General features: G+C 46.5%; 1 protein-coding gene across 5 annotated transcripts in view; it reads left to right on the top strand.

The window, feature by feature from the left end:
- The window catches only part of LRRIQ1 (leucine rich repeats and IQ motif containing 1), a 167,751-nt gene that overhangs the window by 133,932 nt on the left and 13,653 nt on the right, over window positions 1–20,166 (top strand). For all 5 annotated transcript variants that reach the window (XM_037885640.2, XM_043546886.1, XM_043546892.1 and 2 more), the window contains one exon: window positions 14,317–14,437. In XM_037885640.2, the coding sequence (XP_037741568.1) occupies window positions 14,317–14,437 (121 nt within the window). The remainder of the gene's footprint in view (window positions 1–14,316; window positions 14,438–20,166) is intronic.

Raw genomic sequence — 20,166 nt, 5'->3', positions numbered from 1 at the left:
GTTCTGGCTTACCCAGGCATGAAGGTCTGGCGGTAGTCCTCTCATGTACCAGTCGATTACCAGAACCTCTAGTATCTCCTCCAGACTCAGGGACTCAGTTCGTAACCACTTTCATGCGAGATGGATGAGGTCATATAATTCGGAGCGCAGGGTTTTGTTTTCCTGGTACCTCCACTCATGATATTGCTGGGCCCGCACTGTGGTCGTTACCCCAGATCTGGCTAGGATCTCTGCTTTCAGCTGGGGGTAGTCTGCCGCAGCCTCTTCAGGCAAATCATAGTAGGCCTTCTGGGCCTCCCCGCACAGGAATGGAGCGAGGATGCCAGACCACTGTTCTTGGAGCCAAGCCTCCCGCAGGGCTGTCCTCTCAAAGGCCAGGAGATATGCCTCTACATCATCCTCCCGTGTCATTTTCTGCAGCCAATTGCTGGCCCACATGATCTGCGTCCCATCGTGGCCGCGGTTCAGCTCTGTAAGGGCCTTTACCTGGTTTACCAGTTCCCGCAACATAGCCCGGTCTTGAGCAGCCTGGTCCATCAACAGGCGATTAGTCTCTTGCTGGAGCCCCACTGCCTCCTGTCGGGCGGCTGCCTGGATACTGAGTAGCCTCCTGCTGGGCAGCCGTGGCTTGTGTCAGTGCCCGCACAACCTCCTTCATTATGGTGAAAAAAAATAAAAATAGACCCTCTTCCTTTTTTTTTTTCCTTCCTTCCAAACACCCTCCTTCTTCCGCCGTGCTCTGGACACCAGATCCCACTTCCGACACCAGTTGTGACAAAGTTCCTGCTGTACCTTGGTGGGTCTTGCGCTTATTGGCAGATTTGCTCGCCTTGGAGCTTCACGGCAGCCCTCAGCTTGGCCGTTTTTCTGAGCCCACAGTCCAGGTCGACGACTCCTGTGTCTGACCAGGAGTTGGGAGGATTTGGGGGGAACCCGGGCCCGCCCTCTACTCCGGGTTCCAGCCCAGGGCCCTGTGGAATGCAGCTGTTGAGAGTGCCTCCTGGAACAGCCGTGCGACAGCTACAACTCCCTGGACTACTTCCCCCTGGCCTCCTCCCAACACCTTCTTTATCCTCACCATAGGACCTTCCTCCTGGTGTCTGATAATGCTTGTACACCTCAGTCCTCAACAGTCTGTGTTCTCGCTCTCAGCTCCTAGTGCCTCTTGCTCTCAGCTCCTCACACGCACACCACAAACTGAAGTGAGCTCCTTTTTAAAACCCAGGTGCCCTGATTAGCTTTCCTTAATTGATTCTAGCAGCTTCTTGATTGGCTGCAGGTGTTCTAAGCAGCCTGTCTTAATTGTCTCCAGAGGGTTCCTGATTGTTCTGGAACCTTCCCTGCTCCCTTACCCAGGGAAAAGGGACCTCCTTCGCTTGCTGCTCAGCTATCTGCTTTCTATTCTCTCCAAAAGCCCCCTGGCCTGGGCTTTTCTTACTTTTTGACCCTGCTTCAGTTCCCCCTGCCCCCCCCCCCCCCCCCCGACCGGGCCAGACGCTTTTTCTTCGTTTTGTTTTGTTTTTTGCTGTTTTTTTTTGCTGCCGTTCAAGTGCTGGTTGGCTGCCAGCCCCCCCACGCCTGCCCTCGGACGCTGCTACTGCTCCAGCTGAAATCCCCGGGGGGGGGGAGGACTGCCGACCCGCTCCTCAGAGGAGGGGAGTGGAAGCCCCCTGACCCAGCCGTTTGCTGTTCGTTTGTGGACCTGTAATTAACCGATAAGTTATTTTTTTCTTCTTATCTACTTGGCATTTTTTGGAATGCTCCACAAAGCCCGGGAGAGAAGACAGCCGACAGAGGAATCGCCCAGGGAAGCTACAAATCATCGTGGAGGGGGCCATAAGACTGAGTAACTTTTGAACTGTACTCTTGTGTGGGGGGAGTTTGACTGTGTCTTAACTGCGTTTGTAGGGGCACAGGGGGTGTAGCAAGGAGCTGCCCCATCCATCGGTGCCCCCCCCCACAACACTACTACAACCATCACGGCCCCCCCCGCCGTCCATCCCTGCTGGCAGCTTGCCATCTGCCTCTGGATTCAGCTGCTTGCTCTGAATTCCGCCGCCCGGACCGGAAACGACAGCCGACCAAACGAGACTCTTTGGACAAATGCGCGTGGGTCCACGTCCCCCCACTCCCTCCCCATGGACTGCCCACCGCACAGTTTGCCCCTACTACCTGATCCCAACTCCTGTTTCCTCCCCGTGTCCAGTCTGACCCATTTGCCCCCGCCCCCGCCTGCAGCCCAACAGGGAGAAGTGATTAATCTGCTTCCCCCTCCCCCCTCCTCCTTCTGGTGTCTCCCCATCTCTCCCTGCTCATGATGGCAGGGAATGAGAGAGGTGAGTCCCCTCTAACAACCTCAGCTGCCCCTCCCCCACCTACCCCCTGCCCAACCCCCAAGCCTCCCTCCCCCCCCACTGCTGCCAAAACACCTGCCACCACCCCCGCTGGGGCATCGGCAGCAGGAGGCACCGGGGCGACTACTGACGCTGCTACGCCGAGAGCCCCCCCAGTTGGCCAGAAAGGCCAGGGTATGAAGAAGGGAAAGGGCCCCGCTACAACCACCAGGCCCTCCATGGCAGGGACTACCCCCACCGATGTGGCCTCGTCATCGACCATGGCGTCTCTCCCCGCTGTTGCCTCCACCAGCTCTGCGAGCGTCCCTCCCCCGGCCCCAGGGCGTATGCCCGGCTGGTACCAGCCCCCCCACCGCCTGCCGCCTCCTCATCTCGCCCACCCACCACCTCCGTTACCATCAATAGCGGCCGGGGCCCCTTCCCCACCATGACCAGGAAGCACGGCATCCGTTGCCTCCTGGTGCCCACCTCGCCCCACGTGGAGACCTATGTGCGGGCGTTGGCGAGGGTGGTAGGACCCACGGCTATTCTGGCGGCCTCCAAAATGTACGGGAAGGTCGTCTTTTTCTTAGCATCGGAGGCTGCCACCCAGGAGGCAGTGGAGAAGGGTCTGGCGGTGGCGGGGTGTTTGTTCCCCTGGAACCGCTAGAGGACCTGCGCGTCCGCCTAGTCCTGACCTAGTCCTTTTCTACCCAATGCCGCCCTGTTACCCGCTCTCTCCACCCTGGGGAAACCCGTTGCCGTCATCAGCCCTCTCCCGTTGGGCTGCAAGGACCCCACTCTTCGTCATGTCCTTTCGTTCCGCCAGCAAGTGCGGCTTCTACCACCGGTGGCGGCGCGTGACGGAGAGGCGCTCAAGGGGTCCTTCCTAGTCCCCTACCAGGGAGCCCGCTATCGGGTTTTTTACTCCACGGGAGAGGCCCGGTGCTACCTCTGCCGATCAGCGGGTCAAGTCCGAAGAGACTGCCCCTTGGCCCAGTGGGGAGGGGCACCCGAGACCCCCGAGACCTGGCAGGACATCGGCTCCGTCGTTGCCGGCACCCCTGGCCGCCCGGCACCTGAAACCACCTCTCCTCCTGCTCGATCCACCGCCGCTCCCATCCGGGCCCAAGAGACACCTCCCCTACAACGCCCAGACGAGCGAGGGAGTCCCACCCTTGCTGTTAACAATCCGGCAGAGCCTATGGAGGAGGGCGCAGCAAAGATATTACCGGGCATAGGAGAGGGCCCGCCCCAAGGAGACCCCCCACTTCATGCTGCCTCACCATTACCCCCCCGAACCGCTGAACCATCGCCTCTGCCCCCCGACACGACCCCTGCTAACCAGCCCCCAGACGATGCTATGGAGGACTGGACCCTAGTCCAGGGGAAGCGAGGCAAGCGGAAGGCTCGAGCTCCGCTGTACCCATCCGATGCGGAGGCCCCCCGGAAGACCAGGAAGGGAGGCACTGACACTGAGCCTTCCGCTATGCCCACGAGTGAGATCCATCTGCCGGTGTCGGGAGGGGAAGACAAAATAGCATTGGAAGATAGGATCTCCCCTCCACGGGAGACCCTTCCCTCCGAGACCCCTGAGGAAGCCCCTTCTGCCCAAATATCACCCGAACCCCCGCGAACCCCAAAGCGACCGTCGAGGCGGGCTCCAGAGGAGAGACCCCCGGGGTGGCGGAAGGCGTCCTCTCCTCCATGTATGAGGAGATTGAGGCCCTAGGTTTGACCCCGGTCACCCAGGGAGAGGATGACCTACTGCCGGCTGGCCTCAATCTGGGCAACCTCACCCCAGTCCCCCTTTCCCCATGCTCCCTCCCCCTAAACGCCTTCCCGGGCGGGCACCCTACAGAAGGTGGTCCACCACCTGATACCATGGCTGCCAAATCCACCACAGAGCCTGCACCTAGCATCACTGGGAGCCCCCTTAACCCTCAAATTTGCTCAGGAGGCGCCACCTTTCAGCTACTTGCCTCCCGAAGCCCAGAGCCTCGCCTCTGCCCCCGCCCCCACCCCTGTCCCTGCCCAATCCACCTCCTCCTGCAATGCTATTGCCACCCCTGGGGTTATTTCTTTCCCGTTTTTTGCGTTTCTTTCCCCCCAAAGAGCAGCCTTTGCATTTTCCTGCCGCGACCCATTAGGAGCTGCAATTTTCCCTCCGCCATCCCCTTTTACCCCAAGGCTTGAGACTGACCTAATAACTTTAGCCTGTCAGACGCCCCGTCGGTGGTCTGCACCCTGCCTGCCCGCCTCAGAGGTCCACAAGGCTGCACCAAGAGTCCCACTAGGGAATAACCGGGAAATCGCAACCCCACCCCCCCATGAGCTGCGAAAAGCATTGCGGGAGTTTTTAGAAGACATCCGTGGCTCCCGCAACAGGGTACAGCTGGCTCTCCAGCTATGGGGGGACTTTGATCAACTCCTCCAGGCCACAAGAGCCCTTATAAAGGAGGGTAGAGGGAAAGGAAGGCACGGTGCCGCGGCCTACGGGCGGGCCCACAGCTTTCGTGATGATTTACTCACTTACGGGATGGGTCACGGATTGTTACGTGACCCGCCGGGGGCCGCGAACACCCCCTCCAACAAGGAACCCCCACCCCCCCGAGCCCTCCGCATGACGCCTGTCATTATCGCAACTTTGAACACCAGGTGCTGTAGGATGGTTCTCCGCAGGTCCCAGGTGCTCTCTTACCTTCGGGAAGGGGGGTACTCTGTGGTTTTCCTGCAGGAGACCCATACGGATCCGACTGCTGAGGACAGCTGGCAGCTGGAGTTGGGGGACGGGATCTACTTGAGCCACTTCGATTCGACAAGCTGGAGTGGCGACCCTGTTCTCCCCCAACCTACGGCCCGAGGTGCTAGGGATCACTGAGGCCGTGCCGGGCCACCTGCTGCATCTCCGAGTCCGTATGGAGGGGCTCGTGGTCAACCTCGTTAACATCTATGCCCCGACAACGAGCCCGAAGCGGCCGCAATTCTATCAGCGGGTGTCCGACTTCCTCGGCACCCTAGATTCTCACGAGTGCCTAGTCCTGGGAGGGGACTTTAACACCACGCTTGAGGAACAGGACCGCTCAGGGGCCGAGCTGAGCCCGGCCGCCGCAAACATTCTCCGAGAAATAGTCGAACATCACTCCCTTGTGGACGTCTGGCATGACCACCACCCGGATGACACTTCCACGTTTACCTTTGTCCAGGTGGAGGCCCGTCAGTCACACCACTCTCGGTTGGACTGTATTTATTTATCCTGTTTCCATCTTTCATGAGCCCACTCCTCCAACATTCGGCTGGCCCCATTTTCCGACCATAATTTAGCCACCATAACAGCCTCCCTCCGTGCAGGGAGGCCGGGGCCGGCCTATTGGCATTTTAACAACAGCCTGTTGGAGGATGAGGGCTTCGTGACGTCCTTCCAGGAGTTCTGGCTGGCCTGGCGAGAGCAGCGGCGTGCTTTTCCCTCGGCGCGGCGATGGTGGGATCTAGGGAAGGTGTGCGCCAAGCTCTTCTGCCGTGACTACACTCGGGGCACCAGCCGACGGAGAAATGCGGCGATAGAGCAGTTGGAACGGGAGGTCTTAGAGATGGAGAGGCGTCTGGCCGCTAGCCCCGAGGACCCATTCCTCTGTGGAGCGTGCTGGGAGAAGCAGGAGGAGCTCCGGGCCCTCGAGGACCATCGGGCCCGAGGTGCCTTTGTTCGATCCCGCATCCGCCTCCTTCGGGAGATGGATCACGGCTCCCGTTTCTTCTATGCCCTGGAGAAAATGAGGGGGGCCAAGAAACACGTCACCTGCCTTCTAGCAAAAGACGGCACCCCCCTCACGGATCCAGTGGAGATGTGTGGGAGGGCCCGTGACTTCTACACAAGCCTTTTCTCCCCGGATCCGACCGATCCTGGCGCTTGCGGGGTGCTCTGGGAGGAACTCCCTACGGTCAGCGTGGGCGACCGAGACCGACTAGAGCTGCCTCTCACCCTGGCCGAGTTCTCAGAAGCCCTCAGTCGCATGCCCACCAGTAAATCTCCGGGCATGGATGGGCTGACCGTAGAGTTCTACCGCGCTTTCTGGGACATCCTTGGCCCAGACCTAGCCACTGTCTGGGCCGGGTCCTTGCAGGGCGGGATCCTCCCTTTTTCGTGCAGGCGAGCGGTGCTCGCCTTGTTGCCGAAGAAGGGGGACCTCCGCGATTTACGAAATTGGCGCCCCGTTTCACTCCTTAGCACAGACTACAAAATCGTAGTGAAAGCAATTTCGCTGCAGCTAGGGTCCGTGCTGGTGGACGTGATCCACCCAGACCAGATCTACACTGTCCCGGGCTGCAGCATTTTTGACAACCTATTTCTAGTCCGAGACCTTTTGGAACTCGGGCGTAGAGATGGTCTGTCGTTTGCCCTCCTGTCTCTCAAACAGGAGAAGGTGTTCGATAGAGTGGACCATGGGTACCTCCTGGGCACTCTGCAGGCGTTTGGATTCAGACCTCAGTTTGTGAGTTTTCTCTGGGTGCTGTACGCTTCCGCGGAGTGTCTGGTTAGGCTCAACTGGACCCTGACCAAACCGGTCAACTTCGGGCGAGGAGTACGGCAGGGGTGCCCCCTCTCGGGCCAGCTGTATGCTTTGGCGATCGAGCCCTTCCTCTGTCTCCTCTGAAAGAGGTTGACAGGGTTGGTGCTGCGGGAGCCTGAGCTGCGGCTGGTTCTGTTGGCGTACGCCGATGACGTGCTCCTCGTGGAAACCCTGGCGCATGTATATTTAGAGTGTGCCAGGCTGCAGCCCCTTTTCCGGCTCCTCACGAATATTTTATTATGCTTTTGGCTGCACTTTTCCCCTCACCTTTTTATTTACATACTCCCCATCACTGGCCCCACAAAGTCGCGGGATCTCCTGGTTAACCTCCTCCTAGCCCTAGCTAAAACAGCCATCTATAAAACCAGAGAGAGGCGGTTGGCCAATGAAGCATCCTGCGACTGTAGGGCCGTTTTCCGATTTTCAGTACATTCACGTATCCAGGCGGATTTCCTCTGGGCGGCGTCCACCGACTCCCTTGATGCCTTCGAGGAGCGGTAGGTGCTGTCCGAGGTTCTCTGCTTGGTGACCCCGTCCGGTTCCCTCCGTCTGACCCTTTGATTGAGGGGAAGAGCGAGAGACCCCAGCCCCAGCTGTTGCCGCTGTGGATACCATCATCACTGTAACCTAGGAGGGGTCCTATCACACGTGGGTGTACATCCCCCCCTCCCCCAAACTGCCCACCCCGCAGCCGTGCCCATCTTGTCGGGCACTCTCAGGAGAGGAATAATTGGTGATACTGGGCTTGGTACTAGGTAACTCGAGGGGGTGAAAGACCACGAGTGTCAAGGAAGCCCCCCGCTCTAGGCCACAAGGTAACTCAGGAGGGTGGAAGACCATGAGTGTCGAGGAAGCCCCCCCGCTCTGGGCCCAGGCTAGCCTGAACACTTCTCCCTCCTGAAGGCTGCTGTGTTATACCTTGCGTTTGCTTTTGTTTTGTTGCATAGTTTTGTTTTTTCCTTTTTGGTGATTCTTTGTAAGTGTTGTGCAAATAAAATTCTTTTCTGCTTCAAAAAAAAAAAAATTACTCTCCTATAGCCATCTGGCCCGACCCTGTCACAGTACATTAACTTTCTTGTATTTTAATTGTTGAAATTTGAATATGTTCCTAATATGTTTATAATGTAATTCTGTTAAAGGCTAAAAAAATAACATTTAGCAGTTCTCATAATGAAAAAGGAGGGCAAAATGCAGGTAAAAGAGAAAATGTTCCCACCAAAAAAGCAGGGCATGGTACCCCTAAAATATCATTAGGCTTAGCAAAATTCAGTTTTTATTTTTGATAATTTTGATGGATAATATCAATATTTATTTGCAAACATTTTTAGTTTTTCCCTTCAATTTAAGTTTTCATAGTTGTGCAGAATTATGGGGGTGTGAGGTTATTTAATGACAGCAGACATTGAGACTCAAAATGTTAAAGCTTTATACTGCTAAAACACAAATTGCCAATGTCACATGTCAAAATTCACAAACTCGACTAATTTCTCAAGCAATATTTTTCTTACTTAGCCTGTCTGTAAATTTTGATGATTATCATTGGAAGTATTTTTCTGTGTGTATGGTGAAATGGATGTTTACCAACATTTTATCAATAAAAGTCTAATCCTTCCAAGTCTAAATACCGTAGCAAAAAATGAAGTCCTAACCTTCTAGTTGCAAAAGCAGCTTTGTCTAGTACACTGTTTTGAGTCTTCAAGACAGACTGAAGAACTAATACCAAACTCCTAATTCTCCAATGTACTTGAAATACATGCCTGACTTTAAGCACATAAGTAGTTGCATTGACTTCATGCTTAAGTTAAGCGTGTTAAATTAGCGATGTGCTTAAGAACTTCACTGAATTGGCGTATTAGAGTAGAGTGCACTTCCTTTTTCATCTTAACAAGGTGTTTATTACCTGTTGTGATAATTGGGCTGACAAATTTACCCTAATTGTAAACTCAATTGTAAAAAGTATATGAAAGTTCATAAGATATTACAGTAACCTATAATAATAAATATTGATCGAGAGTAGGTCAAGTTGTTTTCAGTAATGAATGTTACAAACAGATGCAGGAGAACCAGACAGACTACATTATTCCAAACAAAATAAAAGGCCACTTGATGTATCTCAAGGACTGTGTTGAAATCACAAAAGATGTGGAACCAGAAATTAATGAGCCAGAATTAGTGTATCCGATATTAGGCCTAACTGATAAACACAATAATGGGCTATTCCACCCACCATTCTCTTTGTGGGTCCTTGAAGAAGGAGACTTTGGGGAGAGAATGGAATGAAAGACAGAGGTTACTACAGCAAGCTTCACCATCATGGCTGCCAAACCCCACCCCACCTCATCCTGGTCTTCTGGGACTCTCGGCTTTCGTCATCCAAATCCTGAGAGATGTCCTGAGCAGACCGGGCCAGAGAGTGGGATCCAGATCATGGCACCACCACCCCCCCCAGCAGCTTCAGCTGAATCGCAAATTCCACCTGAGATAAAACGGGATCACATTTTGACAACAGCGCCAATCAATTTCATCTAACTTCTTCTCTTTCCCCACACCCGCAAAGTATGGTTATTACCCCTTGGATACCACCTAAGAGATTTCCAAACAAGGGGTTTTTTTCCTTCTAAAAACTCTCTCCATCTAAAGAAAAAGGGAACAATAAATATTAAAATGAAAGCTTTATTTAATACTTTACTTTACAAAGTTTTAACAGTTTTTCCTTCTTTTCTTTTGCTTTACTAAAAAGTTAAAAGGACTTTTAATGGTCTGTTTGCCCTGGTACTAAGCAGGCTGAGGTCTTTATATACCAGACACTGTACTTTGTTTAACACTGTTTAATGTTCAACAGGGACTGGGTTATGGTAACACCTTTGGCGCATTTATTCCATCTAAATTAATACATCGTATCTCCAAATAATTATGTTGTTAACTAGTTAATTACTGATTATCATACCAAAAACATCCACATATCTTTTACATGTATAGATAGCCTTTTCTCTCAGAAGATTTGAAAATTTAACAAAGTAATAATCAAATGTACAAATCTACAGCTATATTCAATACAGATAGACTTTCCTGTGGAGTCAAAAAAATTCCAATTAATTTGAAAGGATGTTTTATAAAATAAGGCCAAGGGTGAAATAGGGAAAAAGTTAAATATAGTGTCATAAATTCAGGTGAGATGCTTACCTCCATTGTTCTTAAAAAAAATGTGTTGGACTTCTGCTGCGCATCCTGGACCTGATCCAAAATCTACTGAAATCAATGGGACTATTTCCATTGACTTCTGTGGGCTTTGGATTAGGCCGCTTCCAGGTGCTGGATGAAACTTTGTTCTGTAGTAAAGAATTTTTAAAAGCTAATATTTTGATTGACCATCTTTTGATGTGATTATTCTTATCTTTATTTTAGCCTGCAGAGTAAGAAATATTAATAGTCATAAAGCCAGCAACCCTTATTAAATCCAGTGTAAATGTGTCTGTAAGTGAGGGATGCATTCTCAAAAGGTTTGTTGGTGGACAAATTGGAGCCCCACAGAATGGATACTTGTTTAAATTACTGAATCATTGGTTTCCAGCCAATGGGAGCTGCAGGGGCAGTGCTTGCAGGCGTGGGCAGTGCATGGAGACCTGCTCCCCCGCCCCACCAGGGACATGCAGAGACATGCCATGGTGCCAGCAGCTGGCCACTTCGGGGAGTGGTGTGGGGCCATGGCATGAAGGCAGCCTGCCTGAGCACCCCACTATGCTGCCAGCCAGGAACCGCCTGTGGTAAGCACCTCCTGGCCAGAGCCTGCACCTCACACCCCCTCTTGGACCCCAACCCCACACCCAAGGTCAGAACTGCCTCCTGCACCCAAACTCGCACCCAGACCCTGCACCCACTCCTGTACCCCAATCCCCTCCCCAGCCCAGAGACCCCTCCTGAACCAAACTCCCTCCCAGAGCCCTCCCCTTCTCCTGCACCCCAACATAAATTTCATAGAAATGTGCGGCCTATGACGACTTAGCAAAATTCGTGGAGTGGCCCCTCTGCCAAAATGATTGCCCGCCCCTTCCCTAGAGGATGAGAGTCTGTAGTTCAGAGTTTATAACAGCTCCAGCAAGAAATTGCAATAATGGGAAAGGTGTCTGGAAAAGTGAGAGAACAAAAATTAAAGGAACAATTTGTGCATTGTGGGTTGAGGAGCCCAAGGCTTGATCCCACAACTTTCTCTAACATGGGGTTCTCTGAAGTTTTAAATCTTGAATAGAAATGTAACTACATGAAAATACACTCCACTCACAGCTCATTAATTCCTCGTCTCCGGGAGCTCCAAGACTAGGAGCTGTTATACTGTGACTCCACAACTTCACAGATAAGGAGAAAATCCTAATAGCACTGCAGAGACCAGAGGGGGGGGGGGAAGGGGTGGAAATGTATTTTAGTGTTTCTCCCCAGTTACATCTTTAAGTAAATCCTCTTTTATCTGGCAGTGCTAAAGGTCACAAAGGCAATGTGGTGTAGACAGTCTACAAATCCTGCAAAACAGCAGCTTTCATTTGACAGAAGGAGATTGAGGTGTGAGGATATGAAAAAGCATGATACTCAGAAAATAAAACCAATCACTCTGTCTCTCAGAGAATGAGTTAATGCCAGGTTTATTCCATTTCATGCATGCTCTCTTGCTTGCACTCTATTAACATGGAGGTGGATTCATTTTCTTTCTCTTTTCTAAATCTTGTCTATCGTTTTACCCTGCTTCTGAAATTTCCTTTTACACATCATTGATACCTGTCAGTATTTAGTTGCAGTTTGAATGGAGATTACAATGGCCATTTTTTACAATGATACCTTTTACCTGTCCAGCTCAAGTCAGGAATTTAATACTTACAGGTTGCTCTCTAGTCAATGACTATTGTCTCTTTTATGTCTCTCTGACATAAGGTACTATTACTTTTCTCACAATGGTGTCCAGCCTGAGCAGGTTAGGTTTTATTTCTTTGGTACTTGTCATATCATAAGTCTCCTAATTTTCCTCTCATCCATAGAATCTGCTTAAAACCCAAAATTTTAATTTTAGAGCCCCTCCCTCTTTTGAAATAGCGGTTTAGGCCCCCTTTACATATTGTAAACAATCTAAAAAGGACACCGCCCTTCTTCGTTTCCATTGCAGGTTGCCTTTAAAACCTCCATCTTACACAATGATTTTTTCAAGGACAAGATGGTGCTCCCAACACAGCCTGAATTCCTTCCAAAGTTGGTGATGGTGTCCCACCTTCATTAGTCAATATCCCTTTTCATGTCATTCCTTTACTCACATCTGGTGCGGTGAAGACCGTCTTCACAAGATCAATGTAAAAAAAGCCCCTGAGCTTTTATCTGGAGCAGACTTCATTTCTCAGAAAGTCATCACAAAGGCTGTGAGAAATCTTAGTTCTTGTGCTGTTTTGAATGCAAAGACTGTTGAAATCTATCTTGCATTACCGTGGCTGCTAGACTCCACAGAGGAAGGAGGGAGGATCAAGAGCCGTGGTTTACCTGACTTGGGCATGATAGCACCAAGGATGGTACAACAGCCTTTCTCTCTCTGCACTGAGGCACAATAACTTTGAGTTCCTGCTGAGGATCCCTACAAGCTGACACATATTGTCATAATTGAGCCCAAAATGTGTATACACATACATATATGTGTGAGTGTGTGTGTTTTTATATAGTAATAATGTAACATAAAATTGCTACTGTTCAAGATGTATGTTTACTGTGTTTATCGTCTCACACTTCCTATTGCAGTTCTTTTTCTTTGACATATCTGCAGCAGTTTAGTCTCCCAGAATGGAAATCTATCAAAATAGGTATTTTCAGAGAAGAAATAATTACTTTCCTATCATTGTTTTCATTGAGGAGATACATCTTGACAGATTACCACTCCCCACCAAAATGGGGACTCTGAAATTTGAGTATACGTATATTGTTCATATGCTTTTGTTTTAGAAATATATCACTCCCTACTAGAAAGAGAACTGACAATAAAAGCACAGTGGACTGTCTAGGTCCCTAAGCATAGGTGTTGCAGGATATCCCCTGCTTGGATTAATATCTCAGATCTTCTACCTAAGGGAATTCTCATTAAGTACATGTAGGTTCAAGCTCCTAAAAGTGTTATCTATGGACTATGGTATCTTCCAGGTCAGTGTTTCTATGCCATGCTGCATGAGCCCCCAGGATCAAGAACCCAATGCTAAAATGAGAGAACATTTCAATTTTATGTTATTGTATTTAGGTTCATATATCCTGTCCATCACCAACATGTACTGGCATTAGAAAAGGTTCAGAAAAGGGCAACTATAATGGTTAGGGGTTGGAACAGATCCCATATGAGGAGAGATTAAAGAGGCTAGGAAAAGAGCTTGGAAAAGAGGAGACTAAGGGGGGATATGATAGAGGTATATAAAATCATGAGTGGTGTGGAGAAAGTGAATAAGGAAAAGTTATTTACTTGTTCCCATAATATAAGAACTAGGGGCCACCAATGAAATTAATGGGCAGCAGGTTTAAAACAAATAAAAGGAAGTTCTTCTTCACTCAGCGCACAGTCAACCTGTGGAACTCCTTGCCCGAGGAGGTTGTGAAGGCTAGGACTATAACAGGGTTTAAAAGAGAACTGGATAAATTCATGGAAGTTAAGTCCATTAATGGCTATTAGCCAGGATGGGTAAGGAATGGTGTCCCTAGCCACTGTTTGTCAGAGAGTGGAAAGGGATGGCAGGAGAGAGATCACTTGATCATTACCTGTTAGGTTCACTCCCTCTGGGGCACCTGGCATTGGCCACTGTCGGTAGACAGGATACTGGGCTGGAGGACCTTTGGTCTGACCCAGTATGGCCATTCTTATGTACCACCATTGCATGCCAGAAGATTATAATTAATATAATACTCAAAGTATAATTTAAATGCTCTTTGATGGCCATGGTTAAGTAGCAAACCACTAAAAGATGAAATTACTTACTGCATGCTTGATTGATAGAATTGATACTTGCCCTGGATAAAACATAAATATTGCAGAAAATAATTTGATATGACATTTCTGGCATTCAGCTATGACTTAAATTATAGACTGGTCAGTAAATGATCTTAAGCTGTTTAAGGTTTCATCAGCTGTCTGCAAGATTGATTTTCTTCAAAATTACTGTACTGAAAAGTTTTCTTTTGTTGTTGTACTGACTCAGATCGCAAACCACAATTTTAAGATCAGCTCTTATTTACAAAAATGCTTTGACATAGTGCATTTGTTCAGCCGAGGCAGCAATAAAGGACTGTGGTATCATTTTGAAGAAGGTTGTTTGACAGAGTCTGTTTGTTTATTTGAGGAATGTGAGCTGCATTCAGAAAATGTCATATTTTGTTTCATGATTGTGTACATTCTCTCCCACTGCTCCCAGGCAAGCCCTGTAAGCAGAGAAGACGCGGATTTAGATCTTATTTCCATGATCAGTGGAAGTGCTTTGACTCAGAACAGAGAAAAAAATAATCAGCCACACAGACACTCAGCAGGATCTTCAAGTAAGTTGTGGTTTCTTTCAATATTCACTTTAAAATGAGTTGATGGAATTGCCTGTCTAACTGCATTCTCATATAGACGGGGGATAGGATGCCAGCCTTTGGAATGCCTAGTAACATGTATATTTGATTCTTTCTTACTTGAAACTTTCCCTTCATGTTTTACATATTTATTTATAATGCTAAATCACTTCAAAAAATTAACATCATTAGATTTTTGTCTGTTAGTTAATTGTAACCTGTGATTCTCCTGTAAACTATACCAAATCCTTTGATCATTCATTTCCTAAAAAACAGATTTTTGTCTAACTCTTTAATTATGAAAGGAAAGTTTTGTACTTCTAAAGAATTGATTTCTTGTCTTTCTTCCATAAAAGTTCATTAAAAATATTTAGGGAAAGTTGATTTCTATAACCACCCGGATGCCAGTACATATGTCCCAATCAAGGCACGAATTGCCATGAATTCAGTTATTAAATTGGGATGCAGATAGCGATGACTGTTGGACTCTAATAGCAAATGGTATTTTCAAAGTTCTGGGGAAACTTTATCACTGTTTAAATGTCATAGAAATAAACAAGGGAATCAACACTGGAAATAAAGGTTCTAATTATTAAAAATCATAAAAAACTTAACTTTTTAAGCTTCAAGTTTTGCTTTGCATAGTAAAACTAATTGAGGAAAATTGGGGAATCATCTGTTGTGTAATATATTATATTTCATATGCTATTTATACTTTGGATGTAGATTTTGGAAACTGTGACTTTCAAGCGTAAGTGAAATTCAGGTGAAAAAAAAGACCGCATAGGAAGTGTAAGGGATATTAAAAGACGAAGGCAGATTTGTGTAGTTCAGTAGTACTGTATAACTAGTGGAGTTCATTGAGATTGTTCATATCATTGTAAAATAGGTGATTTCAACAAAAAGTAAATCAAATTGCTGGCTTTAGAAATTTTGATCAGACTGTTACCATTGACATTAATATTGACTGTTCAGTTTAAATGAACTTGAACCAAAGTCCAATAAACTGATGTCCTAAAAGAAAAAAAGTAGTTATAAAAGCATAAGGAATACTTTTTTTAATCTATATTTTGCTACTATAATTAAAAAACGTTTAAAACAAAGGGTGAAATGGCGATACAGCTGGAATACAGTCAGTCAGAAAATCCACTAAGGGCAAAAAAAACCCCAAAAAACATTGCATCTAATCCTACACTAAGTTAAATTGATGGCAAAAGTCCCACTGAGATGAAAGGAAGAAGGGTTGAGCCCACTGTGCTCATAAGTGTACAGAGATACAAAGTCCTGTAATGAACACTTGAATGAATTGTTCATAAATGAATACATGTATAATGAATGCATCTTATCTATAATTCAATTAAAAAAACTTCATAAATGCAGCGTATCTTGAACAATATATATGGAGAAACCTTGACTCACATATAATGATGAAAAGTGGGTGTCTGTTTTATTAAATAATACAGCATATAACAATTGTGGCCTAGGTTGTACTCCTAGCCCTATGTGACCATCCTGATAAACATCGGGGGGAGGGGCATGTATCACCTTCATCTCCCGGATAGCCATGTAACTTTTTCCCAAAGTGGGAATTGAGCGCAAAGGGGAGGACAGACACCACCACCACCACCACGCAAACAAGTAGACAGGAAGGAACAAAATGTTGGCAGAGCCGTATTGTGTTTGGGGGTGTGTGAGACAGGGGTGGGGTATGCTGTGAGTGGCAGTAGGCCCCTCCCCTGCCATCCTCCCTTGCACAACCCAGGAACTCAGGGAGAATTGTAATTCAGAGTAGTGCCCTTATATTTCTGTCTTTGTTACAGATTTCAGAAGACTATTCATAATAAAGGCATACAAAACCAAGATTGTGTGTGTGTGTGTGATGTTAATTCCAGTATAGACAAAAATACAAGTTAGAGTCTCTCTGCTTGTCCCCATTTGCCATCCTTCATTCAAAACCCTCCATTGGCTCAAGTGAGTACCCTGTTCCATGGTCACATTTATTGTAGTTGAATACTATATTGAATTCAAAAACACGTGGGGTCTTGGACTCAGAAAAGCAAAACTCTCTCTCTCTCTCTCAACTTGTCTTTCCTACTGTGCTCTCTGCCCCTCCTCCCTTACCTACTCCTGCTACACGTCACAGCCCCTCACATCTTGCCATTATGCTTCCGTGAGCCATCTTTCTCTTCCTTTTATTTTCGCTTTCTCTCTTATATCCCCTCTTTCTTTCTTTCTTTCTTTCTTTCTTTCTTTCTTTCTTTCTTTCTTTCTTTCTTTCTTTCTTTCTTTCCCACACCATGTTTTCATATTTTCCTGTTCTTCTCCTGCAAGGGGTGTGGTGGGGCAGGTAGCTGGTGCTCCCACTATGCCTCTGCAGTACTGAACAAAGAAAAGGAGCTCTGATTAGGATCAATGAGAACTATGAGGAACAGCTTCTTCAGCACATATTGAAATCCAAGCAGCTCTGTGTCCTCAAGACAGAGATGCAATTCACTGAGATCTAGAACTCAGAACTAAAATCTGAGACAGTGACAGCCAAAATGAGACTGTTAGCAAAGTTCCTACTGGAGAAGGGAGCTCAAGTTCTCAGCTGTTCTCTTCCCGCATCCCTCCCTTTCCTGGTCAAGGAAGCCCAATGACTCATTTCTCTCTTTCTACCCTGTACTCTCCCAGGCAGGGGGTGGATAAGGGAAATGCAGTAGAACAGTATATCTCAACTTTAGTAAGGCATCTGATATGGTGCCACATAATATACTCATAAAGAAAATTGAGTGCTGTGGATTAAATGGAACCACTGCACTACAACAAGCTAAAACATCAACAGAAAGAACAGGGATATAAGAACTGCCATATTGGATCGGACTAGTGATCTGTTTTTTTCGGTATCCTGTCTCTGCCACCGGCCAGCACTAGCTGCTTCAGAAGAAGGTACAGGAAACTTTGAAGTGGTCAGTTATTGGATAACCTGCCCCCAGGAAAAATTTCATCACAACCCAATTAGTTAGAGCTTGACTTGTGCTCTGAAACATGAGGGTTTATATCCCTTTGAAAACTCTTGGTTGTTATTTTTTTTGTTTTTTAATCATTGCTATTATACCTCTGGATGTTCTCATTATCCACATAAATGTTCAATCCATTTTGAATTTTGTGAAGGTGTTGACCTCAGTGACATCTTGTGGCAGAGAATTCTGAAAGCAAAATGGAATATTGTGTTAAAAACAAAACGTTTAAGATTATTAAATATTCAGCCTTTCAATTTCATTTCCTATCCCCTTATATTTGTATTAAGAGACAAGGTGAATAAGTAGCCAGTATATCTTCTCAATTGCCTTAATTAGTCTGTGTGCCTTTAGCAGTGATTATTAGTGATTTATTGTCAAATAGTCATGCAAAGTTCAGGTATGGGTCCCATACTAATTAATATTTTAATTAATGTCAGGAACTTTGCAGTAAATAGGACAGTAACCAAGCTTGTAGATCATTTTTATGTAAGACTATTAACATTCTAGATGCCTAGGTAATGCAAAATTGTGGATGGGATTTCTTAGAGAGAATTAGAATATAGTATAGCTTTGACAAATTGGAAGGATAGACTAAAATACTTACACCAATGCCCAGTTTGTGGTCATATAGTGCAAGACCTGATCACAGTGACCTGTTTTCAGTCTCCTCCTCCCTCTTTCTGTCACTATGACTCTTCTTGTGGTTTTGACTTCCAATGCTAATTATCCCTAAATCTGCCTCTACTCCAGATCTCTCCCCACTCCAACCAGTCTTGCACTTTTAAATGTCTCTCTGACATCTCTTCTGCACTGTCCAGCCACCAGCTCCATTTTTCCTAATTTGAACATATCCTTTTTTTCTCCTAATCGCTGGCCTTCTCATCCTTTATTTCCATTCTCCTCCTTGTTTCTGAGGCCTATAATTTTGTTGTTATCTTTTAGAGTGGAATTTCCAAAAGCACATGCATGATTTAGAATTGAAAATCAATGGGACTTGTGCTCTTAAATCACACAGGTGCTTTCAGTATCTCACCTTTAATTCTTACCTCTCCTCCTCCGCACATGCTAATCTCTCGCTGAGTCACTGATTTAGGAAAGCATCACTTCTCAGGCAAGGAAGCTTGCCTTAATCAGATACCTAAATCCCGGCACTTCTTCCTTATCATTATTTTCCGAATCTACCCTTGACTTATCGTCTCCACTGCTAAACCTTTATACATTCCCTGGTCACCTCTCACCTAGATTACTTCTCTACTACATCACTATATTGTGAAATTAAGTTCATCATGATTAATGAAGCATTTGTATACTACTGTGGTAAGACTACAAAAAACCCTCTAGTTAAATTAACTAATTAAATAAACAGTAAGCTTTTACTGTCCAGTCTCCTGGCTCCGGCTGTCCCTCCTCCAATCTATACAAAATTCTGCTGAAAAAATCATCTTCCTTTTCCTCCTCTCTGGTAGAGTCTTCCCTCCTTGTTTCCCATCATTGCATCCTATATTCTAGCACTTCATGATCACTTAGCAAATCTTCTACATTGTTGTCACCTATGAGGCCTTTTACATCTTGTACTCACCTACATTTCTGCTTCTTCCTACTCCTCCACGCTACCCACTCCCTGAGCTCCACCCAGTTTCATTTGAAGGTTGTGAGCCATCTATCATGCTACCTCCTACATCAAGAAAGCTCTTACTGTCCATTCTATTCCTTCAAACCCCTCCTTAATCCACTTCTTTAACCAGTTCCTCAGCGTTAGTAATCTCCAGATTGTCATTCCAGAAATGTAGTCTTCTGTATCATCTTTATCTTTATTTTGCTGCTAGCAGTCTGTAAACTCATGGGGCAGGAAACATTTTATTTCTGAGCTAAATCCCAATGTCTTTACTCATATTTTACTGATTCTATATTTAGCTAACTCCCATTGACTCCAATGATAATATGCCTCAGTATAAAAATGGACCAGGGATCTCCATATTTCACCTTGTATCTTTAAAGAGATATATAAACTTACAACATTATAAAAATGTTTATTAATAGTAATAAAATGCACAAAAGGCAAAGCTGCCATGGAAACCTTAATTTTGAGTATCCTACCTTTTGTCTGCTCAACCAGCTGGAGAAGTACAGGAGCATCAATGCTCAGGACCCTCAGAGGAGACAGCATTAGATACAGCCACCCTTATGTAATTGATTTACTCTAGCCAGTAGAACTATAGCATGCAAATTAATGAGTGAGGAATAGTGAGGAATGATTGAGTTGTCTCTGATATCACAGTGACACAAAAGAATGACATGAATCATTGAATTGGCTCTGATTGTAATACATTTCAAACAACAGTAATTAATGAAGTTGCTTAATTACAGACTTTTTCAAATGTGCCTTTTTCCAGGTTTTTTTCAATTAGATTTGACTGTATGGGGGGTTTAAAGGATTAATAACAAGCCATTGGAGAGGCCTGAAAGATTCTGAAACTCAACGTAATTTTGTAACGAAATTTTTAAGGGATCATTTTAAATTAATATTAAGTGCTTAACAGCTTACTTGAAAATAGCCATAAAATTCACTCTTCACTCACAGATTAAGTGCTGTAAATTTGGAGAAGATATAGTGTATCTGTCATCCAGAATAAAGTCTTTAACCCTAGCCTTGCATTAAATTGAACCCTACCTTACTCTAGAATCACAACTACTGCCACCATAATTAGG

Source organism: Chelonia mydas, chromosome 1, assembly GCF_015237465.2.
Source record: "Chelonia mydas isolate rCheMyd1 chromosome 1, rCheMyd1.pri.v2, whole genome shotgun sequence".
Classification (NCBI taxonomy): domain Eukaryota; kingdom Metazoa; phylum Chordata; order Testudines; family Cheloniidae; genus Chelonia; species Chelonia mydas.
Note: the sequence above shows the minus strand (reverse complement) of the source record. Positions and strands in the feature narration are given on the sequence as shown.